The following is a 12,976-nucleotide window of genomic DNA, read 5'->3' on the forward strand; positions in this document are numbered from 1 at the left end:
CTGTAAAACAAAGCAAATGAGTATCACAGAAGTGAAAAAAATCCAGGCACCTTTGACATTAAAAAAATTGAAGCACTTTTCTTGGGTTCTCTTTTTTATTTATAATTTATCATTTTTAATTACCTGTGTGAATGGAAACACTGGTAATTTGAAGAAAAGTTTCAAATATCATGTGACTTGCAATAGCAAACATGGAGCCAGACTGCTTAAGTGATGTTAAACTTTTTCCTCTTTTAAATAAAAAAAAAATACATATTTTTACCTTGATGGTTTTATTACATGAAGTGTGTAATTACTTGAGATTCAGAGAAAGGCAACAACAAAGACCAGAAGCACTGTGGAGCATTAAGAGATGAGAAATTATTAAAGTATACAAACTACTGAATGGTGGAAAATGAATTATGAGCATCTGAGTATGTTTTGCAACAATAAAAATATTGTGAAAGAAATTAACAGGTAGTAATTTCAAAACCAGTAAGAAGAAATACTTCTCCCACATGACGTGTAATTAGGCAAGGATCTCATTGTTCCAGGAAGCCACTAAAGTAAAGAATTTAGCAAGATTAACAAGAGACTCTCAGAATGCAAACAGGTAACAGGAACACCTAGGATTATAATAGCAAGTCTAACAAATATTTTGGAAAAGAGGAGACCTAAGAAGAGAAGCAGATGATCCCACAGTCTACTTAACAATTCTTCATCTGTCCCTGAGCATCTGGTAGTTGAGATGCCAGAACAAGATACTGTTTATAAAAATACCAGGAATAACTTGGTATAGCAGTTTTGCATATTCTTATGCCTTTGAATATAATAGTAATACAGAATCCTACACATATTGGAGACAGTCTAAAATCCTGCATACATATATGTTCCTCCTAACTTAAATTCTGGTTCAGCAAAGCACAGAGTTTAGCATGTGATTTAATATGCTTAAGTCCTTCCTTATTCAGCAAAATGCTTATGTTTGAGGTTTAATATATATTTGTATTATGGTCTTAAGAGATCTGTTGAATAATGAGGGCCTCTGAGCTACATGTAAATATCTCTTGAACCTCAGGATCTTTATCTTATATTTTAAACAGTCAAGTGTGTGAAAATTGACTGTTTGAATTCAGTAGGAAATACCGTTCATGAACATCATTTATTAGCAAATTTTATTATGCATAAGCATCATAACAGGTGCCTAAAGTAAGAGAAATGGTATTCACAGGACTATAACTTCATTTTCCTATTAAAGGAAAAAATTGATGCAATTCCATATAGGCAATCTCTTCTCTTTGATGATCTGAGTCGCCTTTGGAGATGCTTCCTTATCCAACTGACTATATAGCAAGCTTACGCTCATTTTAGTCACCTGACTTGAATGCTTAAGTTCTCTAGCGTAAACATTTCATCTGGTCTGATCCTGAAAGCTGTTGGTTTGTGGAATAACTTGAACCGCTGAAGACAACAAGAACTAAAGGGAGAAAAAAAAAATCATAGATAATTTTTCTTACAAGATAGCTGCCCTCAGAACCAAGTGATGCTATGTCTGTTTCCTTTTGCTTTGAACTGATAAATAATGGGCTGCAGATAGAAAAAAAAAAATCATATCATCCCCCTGCAATGATAGCAAGAGCTGTCAACTATTCCACTTGGAGTATACTGTCTCCTAAAGCTGAAGCTTGACAACCATGATAGAAGAATACTGTGATGGAGCACAAATGCAAGAAAAAAGAAGAAATTGCCATAGCTAGTAAATGCAAAGATTTGCCCAAGGCATAACACAGATACCTAAGGTGGGAAAAGAGGAGTAAGGCAGAAATAGTCTATAGGGTATGGCTGTATGAAATACTGAAAAATCATAAATATATTTTTTAAAAAACAACAACAGCAATGAAACCCTTAACAGAATTTGGAGTGCATCCAAAATGAAACATGTCAAAGAGGTGAAAGTCAAATATTTGAGAAATCAGCTTTAACTCTCTACAATGGGTTCAAATGATCAAATGTTCAAATGATGGGTTTTATTGAAAGGTAACACGACACCTTTGCCTTTTGATTTCAATTTATGGCTGCGTTATAAATTCCCAGATAGAAGATTCAAGTAGAATAGAAGCATGTAGCTATTGTATACTTTTCTGTACAAAATTAGTCTGTTAATTGCACTGCTACATGTGGGAGGAAAAGAAAAACTACTCTTTCAATTGCTTCAGTGATTTGTTTTATAATCTGACAGTAACAAAAGTAATTAGAACAGAAAATTGTCACAAGCAAATCAACAAAACTTTCTGTCAGATTTCTCCAGCTGAGAAAATTAGGTAGTAACAAGGGACTCGGAACAGCCCCATATTTTTTCATTTAGTCTTTCCTTGTGATGAAATAGCATACCTTCAGGAGAACAGATCGCAGGAACATCAGAGAGAATAACTAACGCTGCTGATACCAGCCTACTTCCATCCTCTGACAGTAACAGATGTTTTCCAGACTGAACTGCAGGGCTACAAGTTAATTTAGGGTTGAGCTGGGGAAGCTGTCTGACAAGAATACAAACACACAACTCTAGTGTTGCGAAGACTAATGATTTCCCAGGCACCAGTCCTCCTGTATCTTTGCCTTCTCCAAATTCTGGTAATGTTTCCTTTTCTGCAGCACCATCATCAACTACAACAAAAAAGATGACATGGAATATAAATCTACAAATTGTACTTTGCTTCCAAAAAGTTTACTTCTTAGAACTGTTTCACCATCAGATGATAATCTTGACACATATATGTGTGCGCACACACACAACCACAGAGCGTTCCCAGTTCTACTGGCTGACACCCAACCTTCTGAATGAGAAACCTATGCACTGACTGTCACAGGGCAAAAGTGTTTGCAATAGATTTACACTTAAAACTTGCTGAGGAACCATGCCAATATGATTTCACTTGATGTAAGTATTGTTTTGTTTTTTTTCCACATTTTTTTTGGTTCTTTTAGGAAAAGAACGTTTGGAAGTTACAGTCAGAGGAATTAGTGGAGCCTGGCTTGCAACAACTGTGTGCGCTGACTCTCTTTGTTGCTCTGTTGATATTGATCCCTTTTTTTCCCCTAGGCTTCCTCCCTTCCTGACACTGTGCAAGGCTCTGCCCACTGCAGTTTCTCCAGTTTTCCTGTATTGACTTTCTCCTCTGTTCATACCCTCCAGTCACCTCCAAAACCACCTGCTATCTATGATACCACCCCAATTTCTGAAGTCAGGCACCTGGAAAATATGTAAACCACAATTAGTGACCAGCTGTGAAACACTCAGGTTAAGAAGCACTTTGGAATATCACCTTCAAAAATGCAGTTTTCCAAGAAAGAATTGCCTTAACCCTAATAAGAAATATTCAGCATCTTGTACATTATTGTACCTTCCGCACTTCTGCGTTTTTCTTTCACATGTTCCTGAGCTGCAAAAAGAATCAGCCGAACCACTTCAAGGGCAGCAAGCTGAATATCAGGTGATTCTCTGGTCAGTATCAGTCGATGCAAAACATTCAACAGCTCTACACCCAGCTCCTACAGTAAGAAAAATGCTTAATATATCCCCTTTTGGATGCAGAAATTTTAGAAACAGGCACTCTCAGCCAAATTATTAATATTTGTTAAAACCAACACTCAGTCTCACTAAGGAGCACAGTACTGTTGATATGATCACAAGAGTATTTTCCTTAGATACTAGCTCCTAGAAACAGGCGATCCTGCTCAAAACTCTCTACAAAATAGTAATGACAGTAATTTACAAAACCAAAAAAAGTAGAATCTTCTCTTAAAAAAAAAAAAAAAAGAGAGAGAGAGAGAGAAAATACCAGGAATATGCATTCTCCTCTTCCTCACTGCTGAGAAGTCCCATAATAGAGCTTTTTCTAATGGTTGTCATCCTTTCCCATAAGTCAAGTTCAGAAGTGTTAACAACATGGCACTTAAACCCTCTATTGTTTACAGTCACTGTCTTAAACTCCAGTTCTCTCCCAGACTCTCCCTAAACCAGCTTCCATTGCACACCAAAACCGTTCTTGCTGAAATCCCTAGTAACCTCGTTTTCGCTGCATCTGGAGCCACAACACCATCTCTGAATTGTTAGCCATTCCACCACAACTAATGATACATTTCTTGAAACTGTCATCTTTATTTTCTGGAATTCTGTCTTTACCTGGCTCTCAGGTAATTAGATAATTAGCCCTTCCTGAATAATCTTGGCTTCTTTACCCCTCACCATCAACACAGGTTATGCATTGTGCTCTTTTTCTCTCCTCCCACTACAACTTTAGATCTTGGTAAAGCATATAATTCACCTACTGCTTCTGTGTTGAAGATTCCTGGCTATACAGTAGACAGTAGGGATAGCGTCCAAACTAAAATTATGCCTTAATTCTGACTTCTCCATAAGGATGTCAAGTTCAAATTGAGAAAAAGAGCTCTTTCTACCTAATTCTTTTCAAAAACTTCTTCCCTGAATTTGTCGACAGCACCTGCACCTGGCCTGTCAGTCAGGTTTGTAATCTGGATATAATCTTTGACTCAAACTTTTATTTAGGTCCTCATATGCAGGGTTTTGTCTTACAGATGTTATGCAGAAATAATCTATAAGATGCTGCTTTTGCAATCTTCAGAACATCACTATGTATCTGACATCTCCCATCACTGTTGCTCCAGAAGCTTTTTTCTTTGGCCTTGCAGTCATGCCCAGCTTACATGCACGCTCCCATATCCCTATATCACTGTTTTCATTGAGCATTCATGCCGTTTTTCCCTTTTATTCTACAATGCTTTAAACATAAGCTGCTTGACCTCACTTTTGAAGTCGTTGATGGCTTTACCTACCCCGTAATTCCCCTTCCTTCACTATCCTCAACCTATAAACTCCTACCTCCAATTGATACAGCATGCTGAATTCAACTGCCCACTTTTAAAGTTTTAAATAAGCCCCTTTCTGCTTTCTTCCATATGCTGCTTTTTGTACTTATGAGTATTTCCCTTGATAGCCTTTAACAAGCATAAGAGATTTAATACTTTCCCAATATTCTATTAACTGACTAAACATATAGAGAGCATAATATGTGATGAATTCTGCCTCCCTCAGTTTGAGACTCTAGGTATATACACTGAAGCTTCAAAGCGACCACTCCTGCCTTTTCTTTCAAGAGTCACAGTTCAACTTCTTTACCCACTATCTTCAAAACAATTGCATAGCCTGCCTCATGACCAGATCAGTGTTCACAGGTCATCCTCAGAAATATTCAGATAACAAATCTCTAAATACAAAACAGAGAGAGAACTGTCAGAAATGTGTACTTTATCATACTAGAATAAGCTATCTCACTGCAGATATTTGCCCAGGAACAACTTAAAATTATTAGGATTCCCTCACTTTTTATATATTTATTGCATTTTTCATTTTCAGATAGGCAAGCGCTCAATGCTGCAAAGTGACTTTTATATTGATTGTATTTGGTGGGATAGTAATTTAAAAAATGTATATTTGCTGTCACTCTGTTGGAAAGTCTCCTCCCCTTCATCTAATTCTGAAAACTAAAGAATCCTATTTATTGTTACACAAAGGCAATGAGCTTTCACATGCACTGAAGATTTAATTTGAACACCAAATTATCTGTTTCTGAAATTTCTGAGTAATTCTTAAAAGTTTTTCAAGAGTTGCATCAACAACATTCTTTTCCTCATAATATTTAATTTTTGAACTGTTGAAGTTAATCATAAAAATGGAATGTAAACATTCCATTAAACATTAAACATGGTTTGATTAATGAAACCAAAACATTACTGGAACTAATGAATTAGTGAAACAGCGAAACTAAAACATTACTGAAACTGACATTACTTAAATACAGATATATACGTAATACAAATTAAATAATACATGTACAAATTCTGAATGATTAGAACTAATGAAAATAAGAGCAAGACAGCTTTGCATATGAAATATGATTCTGAATCTAAAATTCAAGTATTTGCTTGTTTTAAATAGGGAATTGGAAAGTAGAAGACTTTAGTTATGCCAGAAAAGTCTTAGTTCTGTTTTCATTTATATCTCCTTAAGCTCCTTTTTCAAACAAATTTTCATGGAGTCTTATCTCAATTATGTTTATAAATCACAAATATCACCAAATATACACAAAACAAAAATATTTTCATCTGATATATAACAGGCATAAAGCACACATGCTACAAATAAGCAAAGATTATACTTAAGACAGATTGACGACAGAATGGAATACACATAAGACAAGCTTTTCCATGCCATGAGCAGACCACATAATGTTCCTCTATAATAAACAGGACTGTTTTTGATGGAGAGAAACTGATAATTGGATATGAAACTCGTTACCAAAGAATAAATCACATTCACTTTCTCTAAACAATTTATCACAGCAGCCTGCTGTTTAGTCATTGAATGGAAAAGGTGGTTTGGGGAAGACTGTCCTGGTCTTGCCCAGTGCCACAGGACAGCAAGTGAAAATCCTTATGGGCTTCAGTGGTCTAAGAGACAGGAAGCCTCTTCCCAAATCTCTGAAATTCAGTTTGGGGCTTTTGATCACTGTTACCTGATCACCACCTATTTTAGACCTTGGCCACGGAACTTCGAAGAGTGCTTGTAGAGCACGTAAGCAGGCGATAATGTTCTCCATTGCTGCATCTGATCGAGGAGAGCAAAGAGATTCCACAGTAATTCCTGTAAACATCAGGAAAAAAAAAAAAACTCTCTTGAAATTTTAAAAAATAATTTTGTAAATCGAGCTAAGTAATCTAACTATGTTGAACATGGAAATAGCATTTGCACCAGTGAATTGATCTTCTGTTGCTAATATTTGGAGCAAGAGCCCTATTTCCACCAAAACAAGGAAAGGACTTCTGCTTCTAGGCAGTATAAGACATGATTATAACCAGCTACTACCAAAAAAAACCAAACCAACCAAACAAACAATCAAAAAAACACAAGCAATTTCTGAGTAAAACAGTGAGCTCTAGGTCCAATGTATAGGTGGCAATTCATACTAAGTACATAGCAGAATACTTGCCTAACCAAACTGATTTATGTAATAGGATGAAATGACAGGGAAAGTAATAATAGCTCACAGACTCAAAGACCGAGGCTTTGTCTTCTCATTTCACAAAAATCCAAAAGACTGCAGCTAACCATATGCTTACCACAACTGCATCACCAGCTAAAAATATATTACATGAACCCAATGCTTGCAAATCCTAGATCAGATAAAAACAATTGCTTCTTTCTGAGGTTTCAGGACTCTTCAAATGATATTCTACACTGTTGAAGAGAAACTTCTTGTAAACTGTGAGCCATATTCTCATCCCAGTTATACAGATGTATGTTCCACAATGTGTGATGACCTGGGATACTAATCAATGTACATTAAAAAACTGCTGTACTACAGAAAATGTCTGTGGTTAAAGTACTTCAGGTTTCTCTGTATAAAGTGAAACAAATTCAGAAGCAGAATAAAGAAGGCATGTGTCGCTGGTAAAGTGTATAAAAATTAAAGCACTAACAAAGTAGCATAAGAAGCAAGGAAAATAAGTGCCTTATGTCTCAGAGGTCCACTTTTCACTGAGAGCAACAAAGTTCAAAGGGAAGCTGGCTCTATACAGGGAGAAGGAGATTCTGGGATTCAAAAGAGAAGCCATATGCATTTGGGTCATACAAATTCATTTCAAAAAGAGAGAACAAAACAAGGATACAAAAGAGAGACCAAAGGAAAAAAATATAACCAGGAATGCCTACAGTGTGTAAATTTAGAGAATTAGGACCAAATTCAACTGTCTGATTAGTCTGCAGTAAAGGAAGCTTGAACAAAGCTTTATGTGAAACAGTGTACTTCAGTGAAGCACTCTGTAATTGTAGTGCTACAACCAAGATCAAATCCATGCCTGAACTTGCATGTTTATGAGCTTAGCAGTAAATTGAAACACTTAGCTCACACTGTTTTGTTTTTTTAACCACAGTTGGGAAAACACACAATTTTGTCATTAGGACTTAAAATTCTTCTGGACATATGTTTTTCAAAGAGAACCCCAGACCCTGGAGGCAAGAGAGAAAGTCTGGAGAGAGGAAGACTTTCCCTTGGTGGAGGAGGAGTGGGTTAGAGATCATTTAAGCAAACTTGACACCCACAAATCCATGGGCCCTGATGGGATGCACCCACGAGTGCTGAGGGAGCTGGCGGACATTATTGCTAAGCCACTCTCCATCATCTTTGAAAGGTCATGGAGAACAGGAGAGGTGCCCGAGGACTGGAAGAAAGCCAATGTCACCCCAGTCTTTAAAAAGGGCAAGAAGGAGGACCCAGGGAACTACAGGCCAGTCAGCCTCACCTCCATCCCTGGAAAGGTGATGGAGCAGCTCATCCTGGAAGCCATCTCCACGCATGTGGAGGAAAAGAAGGTGATCAGGAGTAGTCAGCATGGCTTCACCAAGGGGAAATCATGCCTAACCAATCTGATAGCCTTCTATGATGGAATGACTGGCTGGGTAGATGAGGGGAGAGCAGTGGATGTTGTCTACCTAGACTTCAGCAAGGCTTTTGACACTGTCTCCCATAGCATCCTCATAGACAAGCTCAGGAAGTGTGGGTTAGATGAGTGGACAGTGAGGTGGATTGAGAACTGGCTGAATGGCAGAGCTCAGAGAGTTGTGCTCAGTGGCACAGAGTCTAGTTGGAGGCCTGTAGCTAGCGGTGTCCCCCAGGGGTCAGTCCTGGGTCCAGTCTTGTTCAACTTCTTCATCAATGACCTGGATGAAGGCACAGAGTGCACCCTCAGCAAGTTTGCTGACGATACAAAACTGGGAGGAGTGGCCGATACGCCAGAGGGCTGTGCTGCCATTCAAAGAGACTTGGACAGGCTGGAGAGGTGGGCAGAGAGGAACCTCATGAAATTCAACAAAGGGAAGTGCAGGGTCCTGCACCTGGGGAGGAATAACCCCATGCACCAGTACAGGTTGGGGGTTGACCTGCTGGAAAGCAGCTCTGCTGAGAAGGACCTGGGAGTGCTGGTGGACACCAAGTTAAGTATGAGGCAGCAATGTGCCCTTGTGGCCAAGAAGGCCAATGGTATCCTGGGCTGCATCAGAAAGAGTGTTGCCAGCAGGTCGAGGGAGGTGATTCTCCCCCTCTACTCAGCCCTGGTGAGGCCACATCTGGAGTAGTGTGTCCAGTTCTGGGCTCCCCAGTACAAGAGGGATGTGGCACTACTGGAGCAAGTCCAGCGAAGGGCCACAAAGATGATTAGGGGACTGGAGCATCTCTCTTATGAGGAAAGGCTGAGAGAGCTTGGCCTGTTTAGCTTGGAGAAGAGAAGGCTGAGAGGAGATCTTATCAATGTGTACAAGTATCTGAAGGGAGGGTGTCGAGAGGATGGGGCCAGACTCTTTTCAGTGGTGCCTAGCGACAGGACACGAGGCAACGGGCACAAACTGAAACACAGACACTTCCATCTTAACATGAGGAAAAACTTTTTCACTGTGAGGGTGACAGAGCACTGGAACAGGTTGCCCCGAGAGGTGGTGGAGTCTCCTTCTCTGGAGATATTCAAAATGCGCCTGGATGCAATCCTGTGCAATATGCTCTAGGTGACCCTGCTTGAGCAGGGGGGTTGGACTAGATGATCTCCAGAGGTCCCTTCCAACCTCAGTGATTCTGTGATTCTGTGATTCTGTGATTCAATATTCAACAATGCAGGCAGGCATGGACAATTAAATATTTCTTTGCAACAGGTTTGTAGCTATTAAAATGACTTTTTGGCTTACAGCATCTAGACAGATTAGGCACTCACTTACCCAAGATAAGATGAAATCTGTCAGTATTCACATCCTCAGGAGATTTCACCAAGGGTCTGGAAGAAGAATCTTGACACATTGTAGTTGGGGTGACAGGCCTAGAGAGATTAGTAACTCCTTCATCTGGATCAACAATGATGAAACCTGTGCTTGTAAGCCATAATGCTGTAGCATAAAGTATTAGTGCCCAGGAGTTGTAGTAATGAGGTCTGGCATTTTCGATTGTCTCTGCTGTATAAAATGTACCACCTACAAGAAGAGAATTTTCAGTTTCAAGGATGTGATTTATTTCCAGCGACAATAATTTCTCATTCTTAGAGAACTGAGATTCATCTTCTTACTGGAATGACGTTTACCATATTTTATGACTTTTTCTAAAAAGTGTGCAATATTAAAATTCAGGCTAATGAGGACATTTTATTTGGACAGAATACAATGCAATTATCTTTTCCTTTTTTTAACCATAAAAATCTAAAACAGACAAAATTACCAAACAAACGCTATTTTCCTACCAGTGAAATCTGTTCTCAAAAGCAGTCATTATCTTTTAATAGGTACACAAGTATGTGCCCTATTCACTGTATAATTTACATCTTACTGTGATCTAGCTCAAGTTAGCTAGGATATTATGACAAGTACTTATAAGTGATCCATGAAAATACAATTTATTTGCCTTCCTACCTTCAGCAGGTAATTGAGATGCATATTCTGAAGGCAAAGTTAAGAGAGCAAAATCCTGAAGTGCAGCAAGCCAGAGCTTGCTCAGAGTTCCAAGATCTGCCTGAACTAAGTCTAGGAGTCCACTGGCTGAAGACGCTGTATCTCTGTAGCTTTCTTCTGTAGAGTTTGCAATTTTCAACAAGTGATTGTGTGCATCACTTAGATTTTTTTGCTTTTCAACTGCAACTATGTAAACCTGTTTAAATATTTGGAGAAAAAGAGAAAGAGATTCACAAACATTGACACTTGGAAAGCTACCGTGATCACAAGTATGACTGCTTGTTTAGCAGGCCTATGGTTTCCTAGAATTTATTCCTACTTCCAGTAGGCATGGCTAAGCAAGCACTTATTTTCTAAACCTTCGGAATTCCCTCACCCACCAAATCTTGATGTAAGAGTCTGAAAAAAAGGAAAGCCTACTAAAATTCTTAAATGTAGCTCCAGTTAATTTCCTTGCTCTTGAAAAAGTATGTATTGCTCGTCCAGCTTCAGCTCCCAACCACCAAACCCTTCTATAGTTTTAGCCACTGGACTGAAGAACCTATTATCAAATAATATACCTGTAATCGTGATCCTGATGACTCTAATATACCTGTAATCATGAAACCATTGTAAAATCATTCCTTAAGCTCCTTTCAATGAAATCACATATCACAATTGCAACCAACTTCTCAAATGTCTGTTATTACTCTCTGTTAGCAGTAAATAATGAAGAGGACAATCTTGCATCATTTGCAGGCTTTGAGAGTTATCATCAAAAGGTTAACTTCAGTCTGAGAAGGCTGATTTCCCTAGATGCCTCTTTTAGTTAATTGAAAAAGATAGGCTAGGGAATGTTTCAGATCAACAGCTTAGTTTAGCCTCTGTGCAATGCCCCTGGAGAGAAGCTCTCCTGCTCAACTGTAGAGGAGACATAGGAGACCAGTTCAACTAAGTTAAATTTAGCTTTATAAGTATCCCTTTCCTGCAGTAATGATTTCTACATTTTTTTCCAGGTCACTAGTAAAAATGTTAAACTCAACAGAGTCGAGAACAAGTCTGATAGGTACATGTCCTCCAAAAGACAAATCAATTTTTATAGTTACATTCTGAGAATTATGAGATGCCTGGTGGAACCTATTGAGACCAGTTTCAATCATTTTATCATATTGTATTATGCAGGCTCAAGTCATCTCACTCAAATCTAAGTATTTAACAAACACTGCCCGTACTCCTGAAAGTTAGTTTGATGAGATCTATTTTAGATAAGCCTATGCAAACCTGTAGTTGTATAATCCTACAATTATTTCTCCATCAAGCCCTTTAATCAATGATTCCACTATTTATCCAAGGATATCACTCATGATATTATACCTGTGAATTAGTGAGGTCATTCTATTTACTTCTTTCTTTTTAATGCTGACAAAATATTAATTTTATTCTAGTCTGGACTAGAATAGGACTGTCTCTGATGAAAGGAAGGAGAGGGGCAGAGACCAGACAGCTTCATAGTCAGCTCCTTCAGACTGGGATACTGGGAAGAGCCTGAGACAACAGACATTCAGATTTACTTGTGTTTACTTGAGTTTAGTTCAATACGCACAGGAAGTATAAAAGTAGCGATGATCACATTCATGACTACAGTCAGAAGTCTGACAGTATTCCTCAGTGTACATTCAAGTGAGCCATTTCTTGAAATCTTGTTAAAATATTACAAGAGAAGTGTGTCCAAAGACAAGCCTTTACTTAACAAGTAAAAATGACATAAATTTGGATACCACAGACTGAAACTGGGTTATATTAACAAAGTGTTCTTTACACAAACTAATTTTTGTGATCTCAGTAATTTTAACTCAGAATTTCTGTCTTGATTCTTATTCCACTTGCATGAAATCTGACTGAGGCTCACTCTCCCAAACTAATGTTGCTTTTAAAAAAAATCCTTAAGTGTATAACCCTTCAAATTCTGGAAACAAGAAACATGTAAGATCTTAAGTCAGGAGGAACCACCTAGGACTTAAGTGAAATATTTGTAAATTACAGGTCACAAAAGCTTGTCCCTAATTTCCCTCATCATAGCTTTTCATATCTGAGATCCAGTAGAAAATTATATGGTTTTGCTTTTAAGATTTCTAGTGATCTTAATTATAGATTAGAGTAATTCACACATCTTCAGTTCTTAAAATTGTGCCTCATATATAGCCTGAATTTTGCCTCAGCTTCTGACCAGCGATAGGATTAATAGCCATGTATCATTAAAAATATTTACTCCATATAAGCATTTTAAATTTATCAAGGCACCTTTTCTTGAATAGGTAACATAGACCAATCTACTTACATGTCTCAATGTCAGCACGTTTACAAAATTTTTATTCCTACTTGCCAGCTTTTTTCTGTTAGCTTTCCTATTTTGCCAATATTCTTTTTCAAATATATCAGCCAGAAGTTATGTTTTTC

General features: G+C 38.0%; 1 protein-coding gene across 12 annotated transcripts in view; it reads right to left on the reverse strand.

The window, feature by feature from the left end:
• HEATR5A (HEAT repeat containing 5A) overlaps positions 1-12,976 on the reverse strand; it is an 81,260-nt gene that overhangs the window by 8,114 nt on the left and 60,170 nt on the right. For 10 of the 12 annotated variants that reach the window (XM_067296701.1, XM_067296700.1, XM_067296702.1 and 7 more), the window contains 5 exons: positions 10,502-10,736; positions 9,821-10,069; positions 6,573-6,700; positions 3,381-3,528; positions 2,371-2,643 (listed from right to left, as the gene is read on the reverse strand). In XM_067296701.1, the coding sequence (XP_067152802.1) occupies positions 2,371-2,643; positions 3,381-3,528; positions 6,573-6,700; positions 9,821-10,069; positions 10,502-10,736 (1,033 nt within the window). Of the gene's footprint in view, positions 1-262; positions 336-2,370; positions 2,644-3,380; positions 3,529-6,572; positions 6,701-9,820; positions 10,070-10,501; positions 10,737-12,976 lie in introns of all 12 variants that reach the window. The other 2 variants (XM_067296708.1, XM_067296699.1) reach the window with 2 other exon arrangements.

This window comes from Apteryx mantelli, chromosome 4 (genome assembly GCF_036417845.1).
Source record: "Apteryx mantelli isolate bAptMan1 chromosome 4, bAptMan1.hap1, whole genome shotgun sequence".
NCBI classification, from domain to species: Eukaryota; Metazoa; Chordata; class Aves; order Apterygiformes; family Apterygidae; genus Apteryx; species Apteryx mantelli.